A 25,217-nucleotide genomic window follows, 5' to 3' on the forward strand; every position below is an offset into this window, starting at 1 on the left:
GCAAGAATTTTCAGAAGATAAAAATCTAGGAGTAGAATGATTCAGTGTCACATAATGGGTCAAAATAAAGCTTCTTGGCAACTGAAAGATTCTTTTTTATTTGTTGTTTCTTACCTTTTTCTCAGTTTCTAATTTTTTTCTAATAGCGTTTTTATGATAGTTACTTATAAAAATAAAAACACCCCTGTAATTGTATACCTTAGTCTACTCCATAGGTAAGATACTGAAAACTTGTGGCTCAATCAAAATTATGTAAAGCAAGTAAATATTAGAGCAGAAGTTCTTGAAGTCTTTTGTCTCAAGACCTCTTAAAAATTATTGAGGACCCTAAAAAGTTTTTGTTGTGTGACTTCTAGCTATTGATACTCATCATGTTAGAAATTAAAATGGAATATTTTTAAATGTTTGTTTATTTTTACTTAATGAGCATTTCATGTAATGTTTATTCATTTAAAAATAAGAGTAAACCCATTATATACCAGTGAATGTACATTTGTGGTAAGAATGACATTGTTTTACATATTTGCAGATCTCTTTAGCGTCTGATAGAACACAACTTGATTCTTATATTTGCTTCAGTGTTCACTCTGTTGTTTTATGTTGTTTTGGTTGAAGTCTCAAATAATGTGGCCCTGCAGAAGTATGCAGTTCAGAAAGGGAGGAGTATTTTAATAGCCTCTTCAAATCATTACAGATGTTGGTCTTTGATACTAGACTAGAACTCAACAAGTTGTAGTTCCTTAGAGGTTAACTGCAGTGTGGACTCTGAAATCCTGTCAATGAACTTGTTTTATTTCCTTAAAATTCAATTTGAATGGATCTCTCTTGCAATTTGAATGGATCTTTTACCTATGCATAAGTTTATATCATCATGCATTGGCCATTTGAAAAATATTGGTTTATAAGTTATGCAGATCTGATAAATGTTACATATTTCACTATGTAATATCAAAACTCACATTCATTAATATGACCACCGATCTCATCAGAAAAATCATTAAAGTATTGGAAAGCTGTCAAACTCATGTGGTGAATACAAGTTTTCCAAAATTCTAGTTTTCACTTGAAACCTGGAATTTTATCATTGGCAACAAACGCTGTCTGTTGTTTTCCTTGAAGTAACAGGCTCACTTTGTTCGTTTTTCAGAAAATGGCTGCCAAATAAATACCTGAGTCTGAATAACCAAGTTTGTCAGACATTCTTTGAAGTAAAAACTGTGTTCCACGAAAAAGCAGCTAGTTGAGCCCACGATTCAATTGCACAGTTGCTTTTCTTTCAGACAAACTCTGTGCTTGGAAACGCGGCAAAATTGTTCTCTGTGCATGTCCCATTCCATTGTACAGAATACTAAACAGACATGTACTCGAGGGCCTAGATTTAATAAAGTGAGTAATTCTCACTGCTTCATCAAAGACTTCTAGGTGGAACTGGCTCTTTTTCTTCAATTCTTTGAGCCAGTGGGAGTCAAGAGTGCAATGGCCCCTGGTAGAGTTTGGTGCCTCTGCCTTGCTTTGTGCTGAGGCACCAGGAGTTCACCCGCCATAGCTTCTGCACCACCAGCAGTGAAACAGGCAAAAAATGTCTCTGTATCATGATGAAAATAAGTTTTGACCTCTCAGACCTCCAGAAACGCCCCCCAGCCTGCAGACCAGCTGTAGACCACACTTGGAGCACCACTGTACCAGAGGGTCTTTTGCTACTTAAGAGACTAAAAGCTGCAAAAACACTTAAAACACAAATAATCCCCTCTTGTTTATCTAAATCCATATTTATTTCTCTAGTAAAGTTTACTTTTAAGCTCAGCTTGCCCAACAATTGCATTTACATGTAAAGAGACTGGTTATTCATATAAAAAAGACATTAAATTTTCATTTAAAAATAAGGAAAAAAATTGAGAGTCAATCCTCGAAGTAAGAGTTCTCAATTGTGGGCCTGTTCCTTGCAGTGGAGTGGATTATGACGCCCCTAGAAATGCTAACTCTATGTAACATAACCAAGTCATGATATAATGTAAAGATCTGGTTGCTTATCATATACTGTAAAGTGCTAGGCCAGAAGCAATTGTAACTCTCCTCTCATTGCTTTACATTAAAACTCTGAAAACCCCAAGCTTGGTGGGGCCAAGGCTGGGGTTATGGCAAGGTGCTCTGCTTGAATGTGCAAGTGCAGTCGAGGGAGAAATTTGTTGGAGGGATCCATTTACTTGCGGCAGGCTGGAAGTGCGCATTCTCCTGATCCTTAAGCTTTTATTAATTGCTGCAGCCTTGGCTCCTTCTATGCTCCCAGTGTGGATTTGCTGGCTGAGCTCCATCCGTCCTTTATGTGAATGAAGATAAGGATGTGTCAGACTTTGGGAATGAGAGCATGCTGTTTGGCCCTTCAAGGCAATTTCCTTTCGAGTCCCAGCCCTCTCCAGATGGCATCTAATTGTTTCTTGAATGACCTCAGTGTCCAGGCTGCAGGAACCTGGTCTGAGAAGCCATTTCACATATTTATTAGCCTGTGGATGAGAACTTACTATATAAAGCCCCCATTCACACTCTCAAAAGAGCTTTTTGTACAGAAGAAATAAGGAAGCTGATGGACTGTTTCCTGTGACCACCAGTCTCCAGCTGGATTCTTATTTTTACCAGGCCCAGGTGGGTGTAGTTTGAAGGGGTCTGTGTGGTTCAGTTGAGTCCATCCCGATTCAGTCACCTCCACTCTGTCTCCTCATGGTCTCTACACGAAAGCCTTGACAGAACGGAGTCAAGTCCCCTTACCTCGTGGTTTCAGGATTACTTGAACAGAGTACAGGTGGTATGAGTTGGGAATTACTGCATTCTGGAAGCCTCTCCCAGTTCAGAATCCCCAGCTAGTTCAGAGTTTGAGAGAGTAAAATGACTCTTAGGGCCAAAGTGGGAAGCAGCCCTAATTCAGCCGGAAGCTGGCAAGGCTGGCTCACCCAGTGAGGAGCATAACTTCTGTGTGGCCTGTCGTCCCTCACACCTCTGCAGTTCTGAACTATTTTCGGGGAGAGAGGGAAGGGCCCCTACCTTTTTGCAAATATCATGAATAAGAGCCATGTCTCTAGAAATATGCATGCACACTTATTGCACATCTTAGTTCCAGGTGTTTGTGGACCCTAGGTTGAGAATCCCTGAGCTATCTCCAGATGTTCAGTGGGCCCCTATCATGTTCAGGCTTTCCGATGATGACAATAAGACATGGGTCGTGAGGCCAACAGACAAGGGCACCAGTCATTTTAATGAGTGCTTCAGTAGCTGAACCCTGGAGGACAGGGTTGGAGCTAGGGCTTCTTACTGGGACAAGTAGAATAATAGCAAGGGGAGAAGGAAACCCCAATGGGCCCACACAGACTAAGAGCAGGGGCTCCCAGACTTCCAGGCCATGTCCACCTAAGGACTGTCTAAGGAGCACATTTGGGAAGATTCAAATGTGATTTGGAGATGATATAAACGTCCTGTCCTGTGACCTGGAAAGAAGTCATGAGGGTTGCCCTCCCAGGTGACTGTACCAGGAAAAGCTCACCTGGCATCAGAAAGGGAGTGTCTCAGCCAGTACCTCTGAATTGGGTCTGTGGCCTTCCACATAGCAGAATAGCCTTTTGGAAACATTCTCCAGGAGCTGATGGTGCTGATGCCACATAAGCAGGGCTGAGAGTGCAGTTGGTTCATGCTTTCCCCTGGCTGGGAGGTGCTGGGTGTGGGAGCAGAACTCACCCCTACACCAGTGGCATAGGACATTCCAACAGTAGGAATCCCTCTCCCTCTTCCTAGAGGCAAATTCATGTCATCGTTATCCTTAAAAACTCAAGACAACTCAGTTATTTCCATGGAAGTCCCTGGAATAGACTGTAAAACACCATCATTGCTGACACATGAGTGTACAACCCTATTATTAATGGGCGTATAATATGCATGTTTTCATGTAACATCAGTTCATGTTGCTCCTTGTAGCGTTTCTCAGATACAGAGATCACATTTTATACACATAATCTCCAACATAGCCCGACACAGTATGTTACATCTTCATCTCAAGTTTTAGTCTTACACTGATAAGGTGAGCCTGTAAACGCAAATTGATGGTGTGAGCTAGGAAATTTACCTCTGGGAAGGGCAGGGGTGGAGTGGCCTGGGTTGATGACTACTTCTGGGAAGGAAAACATTTTTAGGACCTTAGTCTCTTGCATCTGCTTCTCTCAGCACTTTGGCCACATTCTCTTCCATCAGCTTCTTTATGCAGTGGGGCCTGACTGTGGGCTGCTCTAGGCTTATATTCTTAAAGCTTGTGGTCCAAGGGGAAAAGGGGATGTCTCCCTTAGCCCTCGTTTGAAAAGTCTCGGGGAAGGACTCTGTTTGGTCTCATGTCATTCACCTGCTCACTCTTGGACCGTTCAGTGTTCAGTATTTTGATTGGCTCACACATCCATTTAAAGAATGAATACACATGCTACTCAGTAAAGCTTTTAAATATAATAGCCACCACCTGCTGTCTATACCATTTACCCCCCTACATTTTTAGGATCAGAAGTATATTCTGCTATATTTCCATTATCCCTATTCAGGATACATATATAAAATATTGACACATGAATGCTAAATTTTGCAAAAAAAAAATCTTTTCAAGTCCTATTCCCATCTTTCCCTAGTTTATCTCCCTCCTCGTTTATGTACTGGATACCTATTGCCTCCAAGTTTGCCAGATTCACTGCTGTTACAGAGAAGTTATGGGCAGGGGGTGGGGGTGTCCAGAGGGGATGTGGATCCCCAGCGATCTATAGCTTGTCCTTGGACAGATTCCCACCTCTTATCACAAGTGACCCAACCGGGAGGCCTGGTGTTCCTGGAGAGTTACCCAGATGGATTTCTGCTGCTCTCTCTAGTAATTCTCCCTTCCTCCACCCAGCCCTTCCACCCATTTGGGTATACACAGCAAGGTATACCCAAATCCTTGAGCCACTGGCAAAAGAATTCATTGTCCCCACCTTGGCACCAGGAAGGGCACATGTTGACTTTCTGGATGTCACTCCTGCAGACAGCATTGTGCTTGGCAGTTGACTACGTTAGGAAGTGAAGAAACTGGCCGGCAGTCAATGAGATCCTTCCATGCACAGAACCCTCTGAGTTGGCCTCTTCCTGTAGAGGAAGGCGTACTGTTTGTGTTTCCATGTGACAAAGGCGGTCCCTTAGCCCTTCTTGTTGCCTCCTGGTTCTTCTCAGATTCTGACGTCAGCATCCATCCGTCCCAGCCCTGCCGTTTCCTTTCAGCTGTGCGCGGACTAGGCTCTCTGATGAACTATTGCAGATGAGATCTGCTGTCTGTGTTGCCAAGAGTATCTGTCCCTCAGTTGGAGGGAGGTCTGCCTTTCAGATTTGCATAAGATAAAGCACTTCTGGTGACCAGGTGTTCTCCATGCTTCCCTCATCACAGCAGATAGAGTCAGCCATTCTGATTCATTGTTGTTTTAATCATTAACTTTAAGAGCTGTTTGATCCCACATGTGAAATGGAGATAATAATACTTAATACTCCTCTCCTAGTATGAGTATGAAATAGGACACTATGGTAAAAGTTCTCTGTAGAAATGCTGGCTCCTGGCCAGGCGTGGTGGCTCACACCAGTAATCCCAGCACTTTGGGAGGCCTAGGAGGGTGGATCACAAGGTCAGGAGTTCAAGACCAGCCTGGCCAATATAATGAAACCCCATTTCTACTAAAAATACAAAAATTAGCCAGGCATGGTGGCGGGTGCCTGTAGTCCCATCTACTCGGGAAGCTGAGGCAGGAGAATCGCTTGAACCTGGGAGGCGGAGCTTGCAGTGAGCCGAGATTGTGCCACTGCACTCGAGCCTGGGCGACAGAGTGAGACACTGTCTCAAAAAAAAAAAAGAAATGCGGGCTCCTGGGGACCTTGCACACAGGGTGAGTGGAGTGAAACGGTGTCTGTGACTGCTGCATTCTTCTTCAAGGCGTCTCTGAAGTCTGTGGTGAGGAGGGGTTTTCTGTCCTAAGTATTATATGCAAAGAAGGTCCTTCCACCCACTGAGTGAAGGAGTTCCCATGCTGGTTAAAGCTGCTCCAGTGACCATTAGGAACTGCAATACTACTTGCCTCAAGGCTATCTATCCCCTCCTCTTACCAGCCACATCCCTGCTACAGCCCAGGTATGTGCAAGGTGGCCAGCCAGGATGCTTTATCGGTCGTTACTCACTTCCGTGACCACCAGGGTATTCTCACCTTTCTCACATGCCACTGAAAGTCTTTCTGGATCAGAAGGAATTTTTTGGTCACATGACTCTTTGAGATTGGGTAAAAGTAATAACCCCTCTCTTCAGTGAACACAACAGTTCGTATACAGTTTCTAGTGGCCCATGGAAGCCAGTCCACCCCTAGGTTCAGAACTTCTCATCTGGACTGATTCTCACAGCTACTTTGGCAGGATGCAGAATTATCCAGTACATTACTCAGATGGTAATGCCCATGGTCAGCTTATGACCATGAAAAAGGGATATTTTCCCACTGAAATATTTTGTTTACATGGCTAGAATTTGCTTGACAACAGAAAAGCGATTTATAAGACCATTTTTTCTCCAGGCTGGAATGGGTGTGGTTACTCCTGACTCCATCTCTCACCTGGTACAGACCCCGCCCTCCACCCCTGGGTTCCTGTCTTCCTAGGCAGGTGATCCCTTGCAGGCTGGTTCATCCACTCAGCCACTTGGCAGCCTTTCTGGGTGGAGATAGGGATGGGTGGCTTTGGAAGAATGCACTGTAACTCTGGCAGATTCCTGCCATTAGGGATTTGAGAGAAGGAGATCTAGGCAGAAGGCTGATCTGGGAGGACACAGAGAGAAAGTCTAGAGAGGACAGAGGGGTCACAGCATCCGAGGAGCTATAGCAGACACGGTTGTAGTTCTAGAATTAGTTGCTATCAGACAACTCAGTAATACAGGCCAGGGAAGTATGAAGGAGTCGGCATATGAGAGATGGTTCTCTGGGGATGCTAAACACACATGGGAGATCTGTTCCCAGGGCTGAATTGCAGGGCCAGGGCAGGGGGAGGTGGGGCTGGAGGAGTGAGGATTCTGAAGGGCATCCAATCAGGACTGAGGTTGAAGTCCGATTCTGCAACCAGCTTGGTCCCAAGGCAATGGGAAAGAAGGGGTGTCACCCAGGCCCCATAGGCAGAGGGGGCCCACAGGATCCCCAGTCAGATTGGCTCAGACAAGGGTGGTACATGGAGAGCTGGTAGTTGTGGATGAACCCAGGAGTTCCCTGGATTAGGGTCATGTGGGCAGATGCTGTGGATACACCTGCTGCCTATTAACTCCTAACATGATAGAGACTCTGGAGTAGAAAATCCTGAGACATCTGAGCAAGTGTGATTAAAAACATATGTGGTATTTTAATAAGCAGTTTTAAAATTTAATGAGTAACATATATTTTAAGGCTAAAAACTCTTAAAAGTCTCCTTATTATACCAGCTCCTAAGTATACCAGCTGGGAGCCAGCCAGTGGTCAGTGGCTCATGGCATGGGTGGGTGTCCACCCTCTTCTTGTGGTTCCTGTAGCCCAGTGTGTGGGTGGGTATGTGCCCTGTGAGTACAGTGGGGAACATGGGGTTTGTCGTCCCTTCCTTCGAAGGGGGAAGGAAGCTCACGTTTGTTGAGTGCCTACTCTATGTTGGGTGCCAGGCCCCCTGTGTGTTATCTCACTTGATGCTCACAATAACTTGGTAAGTTTGGGGGGGAAACTGAGGCTCAGAGAAGTTAATTAATCCCCCAAGGTCACCCAGCTAGCTAGTGGTAAAGACTGGAACCCATCCTGGCTCTCTTTCTAGCCTCCTACCTCCGGGGTGCATTACAGAGCCATTTTGAAGACAAGCAGATGTTTGTCTCACAGCTCAGTTTTGGAAGATGCCATTTTGCAGAGATGCTTGTGAGACAGAGAACTGGCACAGTGGAGATGGGAGAGAGGCAGCTGTTCCTGGCTGGTAAGGCCTCCAGAGGGCCCCGCAGATGCCCCTCTGCCCATTTTTATGGCACTGTGCATGGGAGGGACCTCTGAAGGGCTTTGTGGTCATTGCCTATTGCTTACATAGCTCATGCCTACCAAAAGTAGAAGGAAAGGGAAAGAAAAAAGTGTACAACAAAGAAAACCCAGGAGCTGAGATGGCAGGAGAAGTAAGTGATTGCTCCAGGTGTAATTGCTTGCATAGTAAGTGTAGAAGAAAAGGAATCTTGGGAAGTAGGTGGTGAATCATCTTGGATGGATAAGACTCCAAGGGGTGTATGGATGGGCTTCAGCGGATACAAGAATCCCTTGAAGCAGAGGTGTCCAAGAGGGAGAAGGGGTTCTTAGTTTCTGTCTCTGGTTGGACCAGTAAAGCCCCTTCTTCATCCCTCTTTTCCACTTATCACTAGAGACAGAAACTAAAAATCATGGCTTCAGTCAGGAGCAGTGGCTCACGCCTCTAATCCCAGCACTTTGGGAGGCTGAGGTGGGTGGATCACGAGGTCAGGAGATTGAGACCATCCTGGCCAACATGGTGAAACCTAGTCTCTACTAAAATACAATTTAAAAAAAAAAATTGGCGTGGTGGCGGGCGCCTGTAGTCCCAGCTACTCGGGAGGCTGAGGCAGGAGAATTGCTTGAACCTGGGAGGTGGAGGTTGCAGTGAGCCGAGATTGCACCACTGCACTCCAGCCTGGTGACAGAGCAAGATTCCATTTCAAAAAAAATTAAAAACAACAACAACAAAAAACACCCATGGTTTCAGGCTGCTAAATGCCTAAAACAGAACAAAATGAACAACAACATAGTAAGGCGGGTTGGACAAGTTCTAATTGTAAAACATTGCAAGTATGTGTCTTTTGCTCTAGGAGGGCCCATGACTTTCATAGAATCTCAAAGAAGGCCAAGATCATCAGATAATGAGTCTGCCATTTGAGAGCTTGGGATTATGTCCTGTATGTGTTCTTTTTTTCTTTTGCTTTTATTTATTTTTGCTTTAATGCTAAAAACAGAAAATTGAGCTTGCATAAGATTTCTGGGGTGACACCAGGAACTAGGTGGTAGTGGTAGAGAGGTGAATGGGGCAGAGTTGTGTGTGATACTTAAGAAAGCAAAACAGGGCACAGTGCCTAATTTTGCTTCACATTACTCAGTTATACAATTTTAATAGCTAGTTAGAGAAACAGAGATTGGTAAGGGAAGACAGAAGGCCCAGCAGAGAGAAATCTGTGTAGACTGTACTTAGTCTCTTTGTTTGTGTGCTAGGCAGATCAATACTGCTTCCGGATAGAGACCATTTGACAGCCATACTCTTTCATCCCCTTGAGGAATCTGGGGAAACTGTTAGACCAGGATATGTACAGCAAACACTCCTGAATGCACCCTCTGTGTTCACCAGGGCAGGTGAACATCTTGTCCACAGCAATACACAAAGGGGGCCAGAGGGCGCAGGCATTGTTGCCTGCCCTCCTCCCGCTGAATCTCATTTGCATTCCCTTTTGGAACAAGAAATCAATCAGATTTGCATATAGGGAAATGTGTAGAACTGTCTTTGGCAGCTTCCGTAGCGACTGAGCCTGGCTGGAAGAGGAGCTGACCTCTTGCGCAAAGTCCTCTCCTCCTGTCCTGCCCGGTTTCTCAGCTCTCCTCCCTCAGGCCCTCTGACTCTGTGGGAAGGTGTGTGAGCTCCTGGCTTATTTGTTCAGAATCAGGCAGAGACAGGGTGGGTGCTGGGGAAGTCTTGAGAAGCAGGGCTGCGGATCAACTAGCCCCCTTATCTGCCTAGGGCTTCCCAGGCGTCTGCCACACTGCTCTCCACGGAGCCGAGTCTGCCGAGGGTGTCCTCACCGTGACGCCAGGCTGGTGCTGAGTGGGACAAGGTCCATTCTAATCATTGCCTACTTCCCAGGGCACCAGGAAAGATGGAGCTGGTTCCATCAGCCTCAGGCCCTAGCTCATGAAAGCTGTCTTTTTTCCCCGGGAGCCAGATCACTGGGGTTTAGGGGAAGCAAAAAGCCAGAAAGCATTGATCTTTAGGGGAGAGGGAGTAGGATAAAGGGTCATAGTGGTTGCCACAAGATGTTTTGAGCTGTTCTGATCACGATGACTGGTGGTCACCCCGACTGATGTCACTTTGGGCAGGAACGAGCCAGGCCTTGAAGCCTGGGGTGAGTTACTGTCCTCTAGCCATGGGCAGAGTCACTGTCCATGGGGCTGCTTGACAGAGCCCAAGAGTGCCTCAGTGTGAGGCTTGATGCCCTGATTCTGGGCTGCTTTGGGGAGGGTTTGGGGCTATGGGCAGTATTGTGTTCCAGATGTGCTGAAACAGTGAAAAGCAGGTACCTGGCCGGCATATCTTTCTTGTGCTGTCTCCCTCCATGCCCTGTTGGAGAGAGGGCCTACCTCACTGGGAGCCTGATCTTCTCGCGGGGGCCGTGGCACTTTGGGAAAAGGACTCTGCACTCACTCTCTTGGCCCTTGTCAGCCGAGGGGCTGCTGCCAACAGGAAGCATGTGTCTGCTGATGTGGCTGGCAGGCAGCTCCTGTTTCCATGGTTACTAAATAGGGCAGGTTAGTATTAGGGCTGCCCAAGGAAAAACTGGCATTGAGGGCAGTGCTTCTGCAAGGGTCTTCCTCTGGCCTGCGTTAACCCTCTTTTTGAATTGGGGGGTGGGCAACATTTGACCTGAGGTAATGGAGGTTTCCTTCAAAGACCCACCTGGCTTCCCAGCCATGGCTTTAATCACAGGTGTTCCCTTGGTGCAAAGGAGCGAGCCTTCCAGGCAGCCAGAGAGGGGCGGTGGAGTTCACCCTGTGGGACCTTTTCCAGAGCTCAGAGCTGCCTGACTGGGTCCCTCCCTTCCTCAGTCCCTGGGAATTCCTTAGAAATGCCCTCCCCTATCCCTAAAGGGTCATGGTGTTTAGAAAGCCCTGCATCCAAATTTGATGAGTCCCAAATCCCATGTACCAGATCATCAGAAAGTGCCCCACTGCCCCAGGTCACAGCCCCTTAACAGGGCTGTGTGAGTAACAGGTTTAATTATAAAACATTAAAAAATCTATTTGTGTTTCTGTGTGATCAGATACCAAGTTCTGCAGTCTGAGGTTGGAGTCCCTAGCCCTTTGTTCTCTGCTGAGTGGTACAAGGGGAGGTCCTGTATTTCCTTGTAACTGGAATAGAGTAATCATTGTGGGGAGAATGGGAGGAATTGATCTGCGTAAATAGGCAACGTTTTAAAGTTTAACAAGTCAGTGAAGGGCACTTTGAGAATGCCTGCAATTATCATCTGTAGTTACAAAAACAACACATTATTTTAGTGTCTCTCCTTGACCGTTTCGGGAGAAAATTGATTAAAACCTTTGAGTGCTGCTTCAGAAATTATTTTTGGTGTGAAATAAAAATAAAAGATGCTTAGGAAACAGTTACCTAATAAGATTAGTCATGATTTAATCCTGGTGGAACAAATTCTTTGGGTATTTTGGAGATATTTCTTAGAATAAACAGAGAAATCCTCAGGTAACAAGAGCTGTGATTCCACAGTGACCTGAGTGTCTTTGGTTTTGTGTTTACCCTGGCTCTGGAGCACTTTATTCGTAATTCTATGTGATTTACATGTCTGAGTTATTTGCATATTACTTTCAGGAATGCATTTCATTCACGATTTCTGGGGGAAGGGTGTCTGGGCTTCAGAATCTCTTGGCTGACTAATCTCACGAATTTCTGTGCAGGATTTCAGGCACTGCTCCCCTCCCTTTTCCCAGGCCTGGGATGGTGCCTGTCTAGCCTCTTGGGGAGGTTTTTAGCTTGGAGGAATTGTTATTTGCTCTCCAAGGAGAATACCAGGTGAAAATGGCCCCTTCTGTGGTGGCTAATGGCCTGATTGATGAGTCATGCCCACAGAACTGCTGGGGCCTGGGCCTGGCTGCTCACACGGACTTACCCTTTGAACCCCATCTAATGGAAATGAGGGCAAGCCAGAAAACGCTTCCTCGCAGATGCAGTACTGGACCTTGGAGGACAGTAGGGTCCCACTGACCAGACAGTCTTCAAGGGCTCTTCCAGCTCAGAAAACCCTTCTGAGTTCTGCCACCTTGGTGCTTCCTTCTAGGTTCTCTGGTGGACTTTCTGAGGCCTGGGAGTCCTCAGGACTGTACACCAGACCTCCAGAGTCAGAGAGGAGAAGGAGTGAGGGAGGAAAGCAGAAAGGAAGTCATTGCCTGTGGCAATGGAGCCTCACTTAGCTTCTCCATCCCCATGTTGACACGTTGATTAGACCGGGCCCTTGTCCTTGCGTGGGTGCGAGACTGTGGATCTCCATACCTGCTCACTGGGCCCAGAACAATTCCCTATTTTTGTAGGCAGACTTGACCTAGTCCAAAGGACCTAGTCCAAGGTCTTCTGAGGATTTGACGCTAATCCTGTTGGATATTTCTCATACCTCCGTCATGCCTCATCTGGTATTGTTCCTTTCTGGACTGAATGGGTCCTGTTTCTTCCTCATTACAAGTTTCTGCCTGTGTGAAGCTTTAGAAAGCTTCAGGACACATTTCATATTTGAGACTGAAGCCACAAAAAGTTAATATATGGAGCAGTAGGATAAGAGAGGAAGAGCTACAGGCAGAAACCTGGATTTGATTTAAAAAAAAAAAAAAAAGACTCGTTGAGTATCCGCTATAACTGGAATGAAAGAGGAAAAGCAGTTAGTTTTCCCTGAAGGTGTTATGCGGCTCTTGGTAGGGGTAGAGGCCTCAGATTGCAGGGAATCCAGGAGGGCCTTGCTTGGCTGCGTTGGATGCGAGGTTTGTGTGCAGGATCTAGGTTACTCAGAGTGGGTAATCAGAGTGGCGATGAGTAATTAAAGTGAAGGATTTAAAGGAGAGTGTAGGACAAACAGTTGAGTCAGAAGTGGGTACATGGGCCCCATCCTCCCAACAGGCTGCACAGCCAGGTGGGAGGGCATAGGGCGCATAGGGTGTTTGCTGACAGACTTGCTAATTAAACACCAAAAGGCAATATTGCTTTGCCAGTAGTGATGACTATGCCAACGTTATCAGCTGCAAACTGGCTGCCAGGAGCATCTTAATTAAAAATAAACAGCTCTGGAGGTGGGCTTGGGAGAGTGAGGACAGGGATCCTGCCTGGGTTACTTAGGACATCTAAGATTGCTCCTAGGGAAAGTCACTTTTAGGCCACCTCCTTTCCTCAAAGGAGCTTCTGTTCATAACAAGGTAGTGTGAATGTACAACTTGCCCTGCTTCCTTAAACCCCTGGTTGCTGGAGTGACAAGCAAACAGAACCACTAGGAGCAGGTGGCATGGTACAGTTCAGTCCCAGAAGGAAATGCTGGGTTGGGGGAGAGGGGCTGCTAATGATTTCTGCCTGGTCTCTAAATTGAGGGGACAGCTAAAGCCCAAGGCCTCTTCTAAGAGGGGTTAGAATTTCATCAGAAAGCAAGTCTGGTCACATGAGAATTTCTGGCACTGTGTGCATGGCAGGCTGGACACCAGCCTGCGAGAATTGAGCGAGTGGATCGTATTGGCTTCAGCAGAGGGGAAAAGTCCCAGACTAGCCTGGGAGAAGGAGCCGACTCACTCCCCCGGCTGCCGACTTCCCTGACTTCTGGGCAGAAGCAGCACAGCTGCTGTGGTGGACTAGGGCTTTAACATCCAAAGCCCCCTTTCTTTTAACCCTGAAGAAAGTGTGTGGTCCCCGGGACTGAAGACCGAAAGATGCCTAAGGAATGCAGTGCTTTCCACGCCTTCTCAGCAGCTCTGTGCTGCTTCTATCACCGCAAGTCTTTCATTGGAGTCAAGGTAGGTTTGGTTTGGAAATAAAGTATATCTGTCAATCTTTTGGGGGACCCTGAGAGCATTAGTTTCCTAAAGGGCAATAGATAAAAGTTTGCAGCTTGCTGATTGTAAAAACAGAGGTGCTTTCTTTGACTGATGGGTCTTCAAGAGCCCCTAGTGGTGTACCTCCTGTGGAAGCAGAGCCCAGTGGCACAGATCGGCGCTCCTTGTCTGTTTTGGGCTGAAGCTGTTTTTCAGGACACTTTCAGTTCTCCATAGGCTGAAACTTTATACTAAAGTAACTCAGTAAGACAGAGCAATTTTTCTTCTTTCTCTCTTTGCTTCTCTTCCTTCATTTCTAATGAACGCAAGGTGGCTGAGCCCTTTTCTCTGTTTATCCTGCTGGTCCATTACATATCAATAATATACATAATGTACAGAAGCCACACAATATTTCCTTTCAAATTGCAGCCAGGTTTCAAAACATCTCAGGGTTCAGAACTGTTGTTGTCTTTACTGCTCACATTTTAACATTTGTTATAAGACACCAGTGCCAAGAGCTTTGTGTAATATGTCAATACACTATCTTTATTCAGAGAAGCTCCTTTGGCTAATTCAAGATGAGGCCTGTGTTCTATGTTGCCTGCCTGTGACGCACTAGGAATTAAGATTAATATAGGCTTTCGTGGATCTTGGGGTTTGTCTGCCTTGGAAAAAGCCTGTCGGCCCCAGCCTGACTGCGGACCTCGTTTATTCCTGGGAAATTGGACTCTGAAAGCTCTTAAGGAATGCTTCCCACCCTGAAGCAGAGCTCCCTCTCCTGTGGGACTGGCTTATTCATTACCTTTGAAAAGGCTGCAACAGGGTTATGATGTTCTGCTTCTTTCTTCTCAATACGCTTTTTTAAAAATCAGGAAAACTATCTGTTAGTGGGAGAAAACCTTTCTGTATAAAAATATACAGAGTGGGAAAAGGGTGAGCTTTCACTGATTTTGCTCCCTGGTAGGAATGTTCATTTTTGTCCCTTTGTCAATAAATTTGACAGAGGATGAGTAATTAATCATTGGTTAGAAGCATTCCCTTCCTGACTTGAGCCCCTTTCTCTCCTGGAGCCCAGTGGAGTGATGCGAGGTCCATGTGGTTTCTGGCCTAAATATGGATCGTTCAAGTGTGGGGCAGATGAAGTCATGCCATTAACAGTATTTTAAAGCTTCCAAGATAGACTGGGAGGTCCCAAAGGGTATGGTGCACTTCGGGGATTGGCAGTGGGTTTCACGCTAATAGAAGTCCTTCCACAAGCCAACTTCTGCTAATTCAGTAAAGTGCAACTCAGCATTGAGTGTATGAGGGAGTCAGCCTAAAATATCTGGGTCTGAGGGATGAGTTTCTGTTTGGGTACCTGTTTTTCTGCACTTACGGCCCCCAGGCTGCATAATATATAGAAAAGGCCACTTAATATATGGGGTAGTCAGATCCAGCTGTCCTTCAGCTTGTCCACTCTCTACCTCTCCACCGTGGGCACTGTCAGTGGTTGACTATTGGTAGAAACAACCTTCTTTCCACCTGGACTTCCTACTCTATTCCCGGTATGTCGAAGTCTTCATAGCACAGAGAGAAGGCCTGACCTGCTCACTTGCTGGAAACTGCAGCCCTTGGTCCCAACTTAGGGTTCCCCAACTGCACCCTCAAGATGAGTCTCCCTGTTTTGTTTTACTTAGCTAGTTACTTGGGAAAGAAATCTGCTTGTACTTCATCCCCCATCCTGCCAGTGGTGCCCCAATTGATAATGCCGAGTCGCTTTATTGACTCCCACTTTAATTAGGGGTTTCAGATCTTGCTGCTCATAATTAGTTTCCGTTGCAATTAGAGTTTCAAAATTAAATTGGGATTGATTGCCTGATAGCAAAGAGGAAATAAGCTCCAGTTCTTGACCATGTATACTGCTTCTCTTGGCATGAATTTCTCATACCAAAAATAACACTGCGGTAGCCATGGTAACTTTCCATTTGGTCTAATCCATATCATCTCTGGAGAAAGTATGATGGTATTAATAGTGTTTGCTGTATGGGAAGAAAACTAAAAATATAGAGGCTCCCTCTTTACATAGGAGAACGATTATACAGGTGTTTTCAGAGAGTAAGATCTTATTTGCAGAGGTCTTACAGAATTTAGGATGTATTTAGAGGCCTCATATGGACTTGTGTATAAAGACCTTGGGAAGGAATTAAATGGGAGGCCCAAAATGGAGAGAAGGATCAGGGATGTGCTGGCTCTCATAGAGTTGGGGCCAAATACAAGATGTTCCAGCCATGTTGAAGGTCATGATTTTAATATCCCAAAAGGGTTCACAGTAGACAGCCATTACATAAAAGACTACTGGATTTTTTTTCTGGGGGAAAAAAGATGAAAGTATGTTTTGTTTAAGCCCAATGGAAAGAAGCTTGTAATGGAGATATTCCAGATCATAACATTAACAGACACATTCGAGTTCTAAAGTCCATGGATATTGAATGTAGCCCTTCCATGCATAAGCCTTCTGTTAGGTGGGGAGGGATTGGTGGGAGGTGTGGGGCAATAAATGAGAATTGAGGTATGGTTCCTGCCTTCAAAGACTTACCACAAGAATATTATTAGGTCATAATATCCCTTCGTTACGTTTGTAAAAGACTTTCAAATGTATGAGTTCTTTCACATCTTGTCTCATTGGAGTCTGAAAACAAACTCTATATGCTATGAAGACTTCAACAACTTTGTCTCACTGGAGTCTGAAAATAAGCTCTGTGAGGTGAGCAGGGCAATAATTTCCCCTTTCCACAGAGGAGACACCAAGGTTCAGAGAAACAGCCTGCCCAGAATCATTTCGTCGGGAACCAGGAATAGAAATCAGATTTTCTGGGCCAAAGCCTAGTGCTCTTTCTTTTTTTTTTTTTGAGACCGAGTTGCCCAGGCTGGAGTGCAATGGCGTGATCTCGGCTCACTGCAGCCTGCGACAGGAGAAGGCAGAGGTTACATTACAGGCGCCCACCACCACGCCTGGCTAATTTTTGGTGTTTTTAGTAGAGACAGGGTTTCACCATGTTGGCCATGCTCATCTCGAACTCCTGACCTCAGATAGCCTGCCCGCCTCGGCCTCCCAAAGTGCTAGGATTACAGGCGTGAGGCACTGTGTTTGGCCACTAGTTTTCTTTCTACTGTACTATATTAAGACAATTGATGCCTAAAACAAGATGATACTGCGTATGTTAATACTTTATTTTGCAGTTCAGTTGGGAGAGAACAGCGTGAGCCATAGTTTTTAGGAAAGCTTCAGGGAGGATGTGGGACTGTTTTGTTTTTTTTTTTTTTTTTTGAGACGGAGTCTTGCTCTGTTGCCCAGGCTGAAGCGCAGTGGCGCAATCTTGGTTCACTGCAAGCTCCACCTCCTGGGTTCACGCCATTCTCCTGCCTCAGCCTCCCAAGTAGCTGGGACTACAGGCAGCTGCCACCACGGCTGGCTAATTTTTTTTGTATTTTTAGTAGAGACGGGATTTCACCATGTTAGCCAGGATGGTCTCGATCTCCTGACCTTGTGATCCGCCCGCCTCAGCCTCCCAAAGTGCTGGGATTACAGGCGTGAGCCACCGCACCCAGCCAGGACTGTTTTTTGTTGTTGTTGTTGTTTGTTTTTAAGAACAGGTAACACCTTTTAAAATTTTCTCCTTTTTTTAATAACTGGGGATTTGGACGCACAAAAGAATGGTATAGGGAAGGCATTTCAGCCTGGGGGAGCAGCAGACCAAGTGGCTCAGAGATAGAAGAGCCACTGGCATTTGCAGGAGTGCAGAAGGCCAGACCTGGTCAGAGCAGAAGGTTCACTGGGAAGGTTAGTGTGTGACATGGTCAGAGAAGTCACAGAGGATCTAGGAATAATCCTAGCAGTCAGGCCTCCCATACCAGGGGTTAATAAGTATTTGAGGCACATTTCCCCATTGGCTTTCCTCCCATTGCATCCCCAGTTCAGATCAGCAGTTGCCAGTTGTGGTACCTCGGATATGTCGGTGCTGGGGACCCAGTGGGAGTCATTGGTCCAGTGGGGAGCTCTGCTGTAATATCATGCCTGGCAGGCATTCTGCAGACATTTACCTCTGGTTGAAGGAAACGATCGGTTATCACTGATTTGGTGTTGCTCTCCTTAGCGGGTGCTGTGGCTCCCTGGAGGCACATGCCTGGCATAGATGGGGCTGGAGTGGGGAGGATCAGGGATGGCCTCCTGCAGGGAGGGAGAGCCTCTGCTGAGTCTGGTGAATTAGTCGAAGTTATCCAGAGAAGGAGGAGAACTGGCCTTCTTTGTAGAGAGAGGAGCACACACAAAGTGTAGAGACGTGGAGTACCCAGGTGTGGGCGAACAGGGAGGCACCAGCCTGGAAGGGGAGCGCAGGGAGCAGCCGCTGGCAGTCCCGCCCCCAGGTCCCTGGTGAGCTAAAGGAAGAACTTGGTAAAAAACACAATGGGCTACATTTCTGGGGCTGGCAATGTAAACAAACCCCCACCTCTTCTGGCCCCTTGTGTCTCTGATTGTTAGTAACTTATTTAGGTATTTTTGTGGGCAGAGAACAAGGGAGCTGAAACTCATCACTTCATCAATGTTTGCGCCTGAGGAAGATCGGGGTGCCTGTGTCAGAGGAACCTAAGAGACAGGAATTACCTTGCAAGAGCAGAGAGACCACCTTTCTGAAGGAGTGCAGATAGAGAGGTTGGGGTGTGGTGCCTGTGGATAGATGAATCAGTAAGTCTCTGCTAACCAGGCCTTAAGTCCAGTGGCCATGGTCTTGTCAGTGAGCAGCCACAGTTAGAAGGCAGGGATGTTAGGCATGTGCTTTCCTAGACTTATATTCGACTATGTTTGTAGCTAGGAAGTGCTATGTAGTATTGTTTCTTTTTTGTTTTCCTTTAAAGTCATTTCCCCTGCCCTGAAAAAAATTTCTGGAGCCTCTTGGAATCCGTAGTACAGCCTGAGGAGTCACGTCTGCCCATCCTAGAGCGCTGGGCCGCTGGAGCTTGGTTTCGTGTGAACTGTCTTTCTGTGGTGGCACGTGTGTGTGTTGGAGCAGAGGCCCTGCTCATCCTCCTTGTGGCTGGTCCTTTGTCTGTCTGTTACTGTGACAGCTTGGGGAATGGTGACACATCCCAGCATTGACGATGGCCCGAGCTGCCTTTGTCAGTAAGGCAGATAGATGCACCATCAGCACGAGCTGCGCAAGGTGGAAGAAGCCTTGCAGGAAACATCTTTCCAAGTAACTCAGCCCCTCCTCGTGGCGGCTGCTAGTGGCTCACTTATCTCTCCAGCCCTCCCAAAAGAAAGGACAGCGTAGCTTTTTGAAAGAGGCTTAAATGCATTCCATTGGCATCTGGTTGGGTGGGATCTGGTTTCAATATCAGGGGAAAGACATGCTTGACAGACAGAGGCTATGTCCCAGCACCCGGCTCCCTAGCAGACCCTGGAGCTGGGATCCTGGCCAAAACCTTGTTTTTGTTGGAGAGACCTAAGTGGGAAGCAGAGATGGGATTGGGATCTTGGGAAAATTCTGTTAGTGGGTTCAGCACCTCCAGGACTGCGGAGGGATGGGCCGTGCTAAACACTGAGGAGGACGCTGGAGGCTTGGTGTGCTTCGACTACAAAGGTCTCTCCGCACAGCCCATGCGAGAGGTCAGCAGTACACACGGGATCCAGTTCTGTTGCCGGGTTTAAAGATGTTGTCAGCGATAGCTTGGGGGCCTTTTAGCTGATGGATATCTTGGGTGTCCCCAGGAACAGCAGAGGAGACTCAGCCTGTCCTGGTGGGGAAGGAAAGGAGAGCCTCAGGAGGTTGGACACCATCTCTAGCCTCAGCTGTATGTCCAGTGTGTGTCCACAGGCCAGGAGCTACTGTTGGAATCTGGCTCTGGCCATGAGAATATTATGGCTGATTTTTCTTTCTAGCTCATGAAAGTGCTATGTTTCATGTCTTGTAGTTCTTGTGGAGAACTCTCCCCAGTGTCTACTCTAGATATATGTGTGCTTTTACAAAAATAGTTATGTACAAAGAACTGATGAGTAAAATCTGGATTCTCAGTAAGATGGGATTTGAGGAACTATCCATGCAGCCTCTGACTCAGAAGCCATTGATTCATCACCCTTCCCCAGCCTACCCCTAGCATGTGCATTGAAGGCCTACTAGGAGGGGGAAGACGAGGTGAACGTTCCGCCTGAAGGAGCTCTGCTGTGTCTGGTGGGCAGATGGAGATACAAGCAGCTTACACTGTGCTTTATGGTGGGTGCAAAGGCAGGAAGGATGCACAGCCTATTGTGAGATCCAGGGAGAGGTCTTTAACATAGCCCTGGATCAGGGGACTTCCTAGAGGAGATAACACTATAGGAGCCATAGGTACAAAAGGCATAGGAGAGGGAAAGAGCTTCCTGTATGGGAGCTTCAGGCTAAAGCTGAGGAGTGGAACGAGATGAGCCCGTAGAGGCGGTTGGGAAACAGAGCATGCTGGGCCTTTTATTTTTATTTTTTTTAAGGGCAGTGGGGACCCAGCAAGTGGCTTGGATGCAGAGTGAGTGAGAGCTTGAGTGTTGGACTCTATGTGTGGGATGAGTTTGGGGAGCAGCAGCAGCATCCCCCTAACTCCTGCCTGTGTCCTCCCTGGGCCCCTGAAGCCTCCCATCCATCCTGCTTGTCCTAGCTCAGTTCACCCTAATTTTCTTTCCTCCACCTTCACTTCAGACCTTGTCCTTCTAACACCCACAACGAGATTGTGTTTCTACTTAGAAACATGCTGTGGTCTTTCCCATGTTAAAAACCCTCCTCATTTCCATGCTGTCCTTTCTAGTCCCCATCCTCCTCTACCCCAAAGCTGGTTAACACAGTCTTTTTAAAAATATTGAGCAGGGGCTGCATGTGCAGGTTTGTACATGGATATATTGCATAGTGGTGGGATTTGAGCTTCCAGTGAACCCACCACCCAAATAATGAACATTGTACCAATGGGTAATTTGTCAACCCCTAACTCCCCATCCCTCCTCCCCTCTTTTGGAGTCCCCAGTGTCTATTAGGTCCCTCTGTATATCATACATGCATAAACTCTCACTTATATAACACAGTCTTTACTCCCTCCCTTTCCATCGGCCACTCAGCCCCCTTTATGCCACCAGTGACCTGCACATTGCCAGGTGCAGCAGATGCTGTCCAATTCTGGTATGATTGGAACTCTCTGCAGCACTTGACAATGTTGACCATTTCTTCCTGAAATCTTCTCTCTCAACCTCCAGGACACTGCATTCTATTTGTTCTCCTGCATCCTTCCTATCCAGTCCTACTGTCTTCTTGGGTTTCTCTTTCTAGTGAGCCTCTGAAAAGCCTCCCCCAGCCCTCTTCTCATGCTGTATCACATCTCTTTGGTGAAAGATGGGATAGAATACCCCTCTATACTGAGGACTCCCAAGCCGTTGTTCTCCAGCTAGGCTCTCCAGTCAACCTATGTCCATAGCACCTGGACCCCATGGCCTGGTAAGTGACTCCATCCAGACGGCCCAGCAGACCTTAGTTCTACATCTTCTTCCACAAACCCACTATGCCCTCGTGCATTTTTATTGGATGTTGGTGGCTCAGTCATCTTTCTGGAATGCCCATGCCCCTTCTTCCTATTCATTTTCCACATGTAATCAATGAGTAAGTCTTCATGATATTACCTTCTAAACGCCACTCTCACCTGTCTCTTCCTTTCTGTCCCTACCACCACCCGATTTTCTTGTGAGATATAAACATTCTTGCTCACTGTTTAGCTCACAGGAATGCTGTATGGACTCATGAGATCTGAGTTGTATTGGGTTGAGTATCTTGTGTCTTTAAGTCCAGTTTCTGGTTCTCTGTTTCTTTGCATGACATGTAGGATGTTTGTTGTTTGCATTTTTAAAAATGCTTGTTAAATGAGATATGTGGGTATCTAGTGCTTTGAGCTCCTCTAGAAGGAATATACCTTTAAAGTGGCCTGTGAGTTGTATATTAAAAGTGGTGCAGTTGATATCTGGCCAAAACCCATCTTGTGATGAATCATTTTGTTTTACTGCAAGCCTACTGCGTACTTAGCACTGACATATGATGCGCTTTGTCCCAGAGCAGAGTTCTAAGATGGTTGTTAGTCATGGTACTATTTTGGAGAGAGAGAATTTCAAAGTCATTTGTTCTACACCCCACGCTGGAAGGCTGTCTGAATCTTTGGCTTTTCCTCCGTGTGTTTGGCATATCTTGTTTTTCCTTCCAATTACATCTTTGGGTGTCTTTCAACTACAGTGCAATCTGTTGATTGAGTACTCTCCCTTTCCTAATTCATCTCATTCATTTGAGGTGAATTAAGAAATGAGAGTATTTGAATTAAGTTGATTTTGATTTGCTGACATTCTTATTGAAGAGCAAATAGGACATCTGGTTTGATGAATAGCTGTGTTCCAGATCATTCATAATTTGCATTAAGATGTTGAATTAACAAGATCGAATTACCAGTGGTGAGGATTTCTGGCTTGGATCTTCTAACATTTTGAACTCTGATCAGCTAGTTTTCAAACTCTTTTATTAGGGTCTGCCTTAGCCAGGGCAGTCTCTGTTTTTTTCATTCTTTGTAGATGGTAACAAAGCACTACTATTGCTGAGTGTAATCTTGCTGCTGAACTCAGCAATTAATATTTCACTTGCATTGTTTCATTTAACCCAAGGGCCAGCCCTGTGAAAGGAGAGAAGTATTATTCGAAGTCGCTCGAGGACATGGTTAAAGGGAGCAAAGTGGTTTAGACGGGGTTTTTGTAGGTTGAACTGGTGTTTAGCTTTTATCAAAGCCCTTCATTTCTCTGGTCCCATAATGATTAAGTACACCCAGTGACCTTCAGCCTTCCTCTTAATTGTGGCACATCCAACTTCTCGCTAGGAGGAATGAGAATGCAGGCCTGCCTCGTGGGGGTGATTTGGATGTCTGGTCCTCTGTGGGCTGCTCCAGGAAGTCATCATCTAAATTTGATCTAGACGGAAGGTACCCACCAGGGCTTTCAGCAGGACAAGATGTTAACAAATGGCCTATTGGAAATCTCATCGTGTTTCGGTTTATCTGTTAACGGAAAGATGAAACCCCCTTGGAGCTGAGCTTTGAGTGAGGCTGTAGGTAAATGATGCTTATCAAGGGGTTAAGAAACATGATGGGCAAACTCACTGGGGTCAAGAAGGGGTGGAGGGAGATATTACAGTGCAGTGAGTACATTGAGCAGTTTCACCAATGTGTGGGTGAGCTTAGTGAAGAAAAGAAGCCACATTTGTTGGCATTGTATGTGCTACATTCTGTCAAGCTTAGAATTCCACCCGAAGTTTTCAGACCAAAATCTGTGAGAAATAATTTTCAGTCCCTTGGTGTTCTATCAAAATAAAAGTGAGCTTCAAAAGCAACAGCTTCATGATCTGGCAGGATGGGAATGTGTACAGGAGACCTTGCCCAGAGAATGACTGGGGAGCAAAGGTAACAGGGGTTTAACATCAAAGGAGCCATGGGCACCTATCACAATGATTCTAATATAATTAGTTTGGCATGTAGGATTAAGTTACTGCTGCCTGCTTACAGAGTGCTCTGCTCTAAGACTTCGATCTGCACGAATTAAAATTAAATTAGTCTTTTTAGTTTGCACACATGAATAACAAATTTAATGGGAATTTCTCAGAACTTTGATAAGCAAGGGGTTCTACAGATATCCTCTTCATATTTACTATTCATGGTTTCTGAGCCTCTTTTGATAAGAGATTGATTAGGTTTGATAATTAATAAAAGGAAATCTCTTAGATTTGGGGTCTCTAGGGGTTTTGATGATATTTTCTTGTCTGCACTAGGGTCTGATTGCCCTTGTATCCTCATTCATCTGTGAAAAGGAAAATCATATACAGTAGGAAAATGAAGCATCTTAATTTAACAGCAAATTGCAAATTAGTTTTTAATGGCACTAAAGCGAGCATTTGGTCTACAGTGTGATAAATTATAGAGCTCTAACTATAAAATGGTAAAATGGCATCAAAACCCATCTGCAGAATCTTTGCTGAAAGGGAGATTCTTTCTAGGATTTGGAAGAGAGAAATTTATTTCATCAAGGTGCTTAAACATTAACATCAAACTAATTGAAGTGTTTCAGAATGATAAAACTTATTGAAATTTTTATGGAATCTCAGCTGCCAATTTCTTTGTCAGAAGGGGCCAGAAACCCTTACTGACCCCAAATAAGATAGATGTTTATTGCTGTGCATTCTCTTCAAATGCTTTGTCTGCTCAAAAAGGCTGTGACTGCTGCAGGGCATGGAGTTCTCCTTCCATCACAGCTGCCGCTGCCTCAGATCTAGCCAGGGAGGCAGAGTAGTACGGCGGGCATGTAGTAAGTCCTTGGGTTTCATTTAAGGCACAGTGTTCTAGTGACTGCCAAACTCTTGATTAAAAATGGAGGCCCTGACTATTTCTGCAGGACTTTAGCCAACAGGGTGAAGTATGCATGGATTAGGAAGCTCTCTGCAAAGGCTGCTTCACTGAGCTTTAATGAGAGAATTTGAAGGAGCTGGCTCATAGCAAGGGGTCCAGTGAGGCCAGAGGTCCTCATCTGCCAAGAACCCAACACCTAAAAGGCAGAGAAGTCACAGGGACACACTCAGGGACCGTCCCTGCTGGCCCATAGAGTGGCTTTGCATGAATTAGAGTAAGACACCCTTTCCTCAGGACACTTTATTACCCTCTGTCGGACAGCTGTTGTAATCAATATACAGACCCACGACAGCTATGTACAAGTGGCACCTCCTTAGCTATGGTTCTGGCCATGTCCTGGACTGCTGGCCAGGCCACCATGTGCCCACTGGGCTGGGTCAGGCAAAGATGCCCAATTGCCCATGTTTACTTTTTTTTTTGTTTACCCAATAGGGATATAAAATATGAATTTTTTTCTCTTTGAACTTTTTTATTTGTAAAGTTAATTATTTAAGTAAAGGCTTTGGCTTTAATCACAGTTATTAGCATAAGAAACTATTTTTCTAGCCTAGCATCCCAGTGGGAAAAGTAGGATTGGTGAATTCAAACCTTTCTTCATTTATCTTTGGATTATAATAAAATAAAGTATTTTTAGGTAAGGCACAAAACCAGCAAGTGTCAGTAAAAGGTGAAACAGAACCAATCTACTAATTATTTCATTACAAGGCTTTAGGATTGCCACAAGTGCCATTCCTGTTCCTTCTGTTCTACTTTACATGAAAACACCCAAGGGCTTGTACTAGAAGTAACTAGTTTTCAAACTTGTAGAGAACTGGATTTTTATTTGTCAGCTTCGGGCAGGGTTTAGAGTGGTGAAAGTAATTGGGGTTTATTCATTCTTTGAGTTCATGATCA

At 45.7% G+C, this 25,217-nt stretch overlaps 1 protein-coding gene across 5 annotated transcripts in view; it reads left to right on the forward strand.

Annotated features, from left to right (window-relative positions):
* Nucleotides 1–25,217, forward strand: part of BCAR3 (BCAR3 adaptor protein, NSP family member) — a 282,586-nt gene that overhangs the window by 216,727 nt on the left and 40,642 nt on the right. The window contains exon 1 of one of the 5 annotated variants that reach the window (XM_007977917.3): nt 13,578–13,829. The exons of the other annotated variants lie outside the window; for them this stretch is intronic. Within the exon in view, the coding sequence (XP_007976108.3) occupies nt 13,746–13,829 (84 nt within the window). The 5' untranslated portion in view covers nt 13,578–13,745. Of the gene's footprint in view, nt 1–13,577; nt 13,830–25,217 lie in introns of those variants that run through there. 5 annotated transcript variants of the gene reach the window in all.

The sequence above is a fragment of the Chlorocebus sabaeus genome, chromosome 20 (genome assembly GCF_047675955.1).
Source record: "Chlorocebus sabaeus isolate Y175 chromosome 20, mChlSab1.0.hap1, whole genome shotgun sequence".
Taxonomy (NCBI): domain Eukaryota; kingdom Metazoa; phylum Chordata; class Mammalia; order Primates; family Cercopithecidae; genus Chlorocebus; species Chlorocebus sabaeus.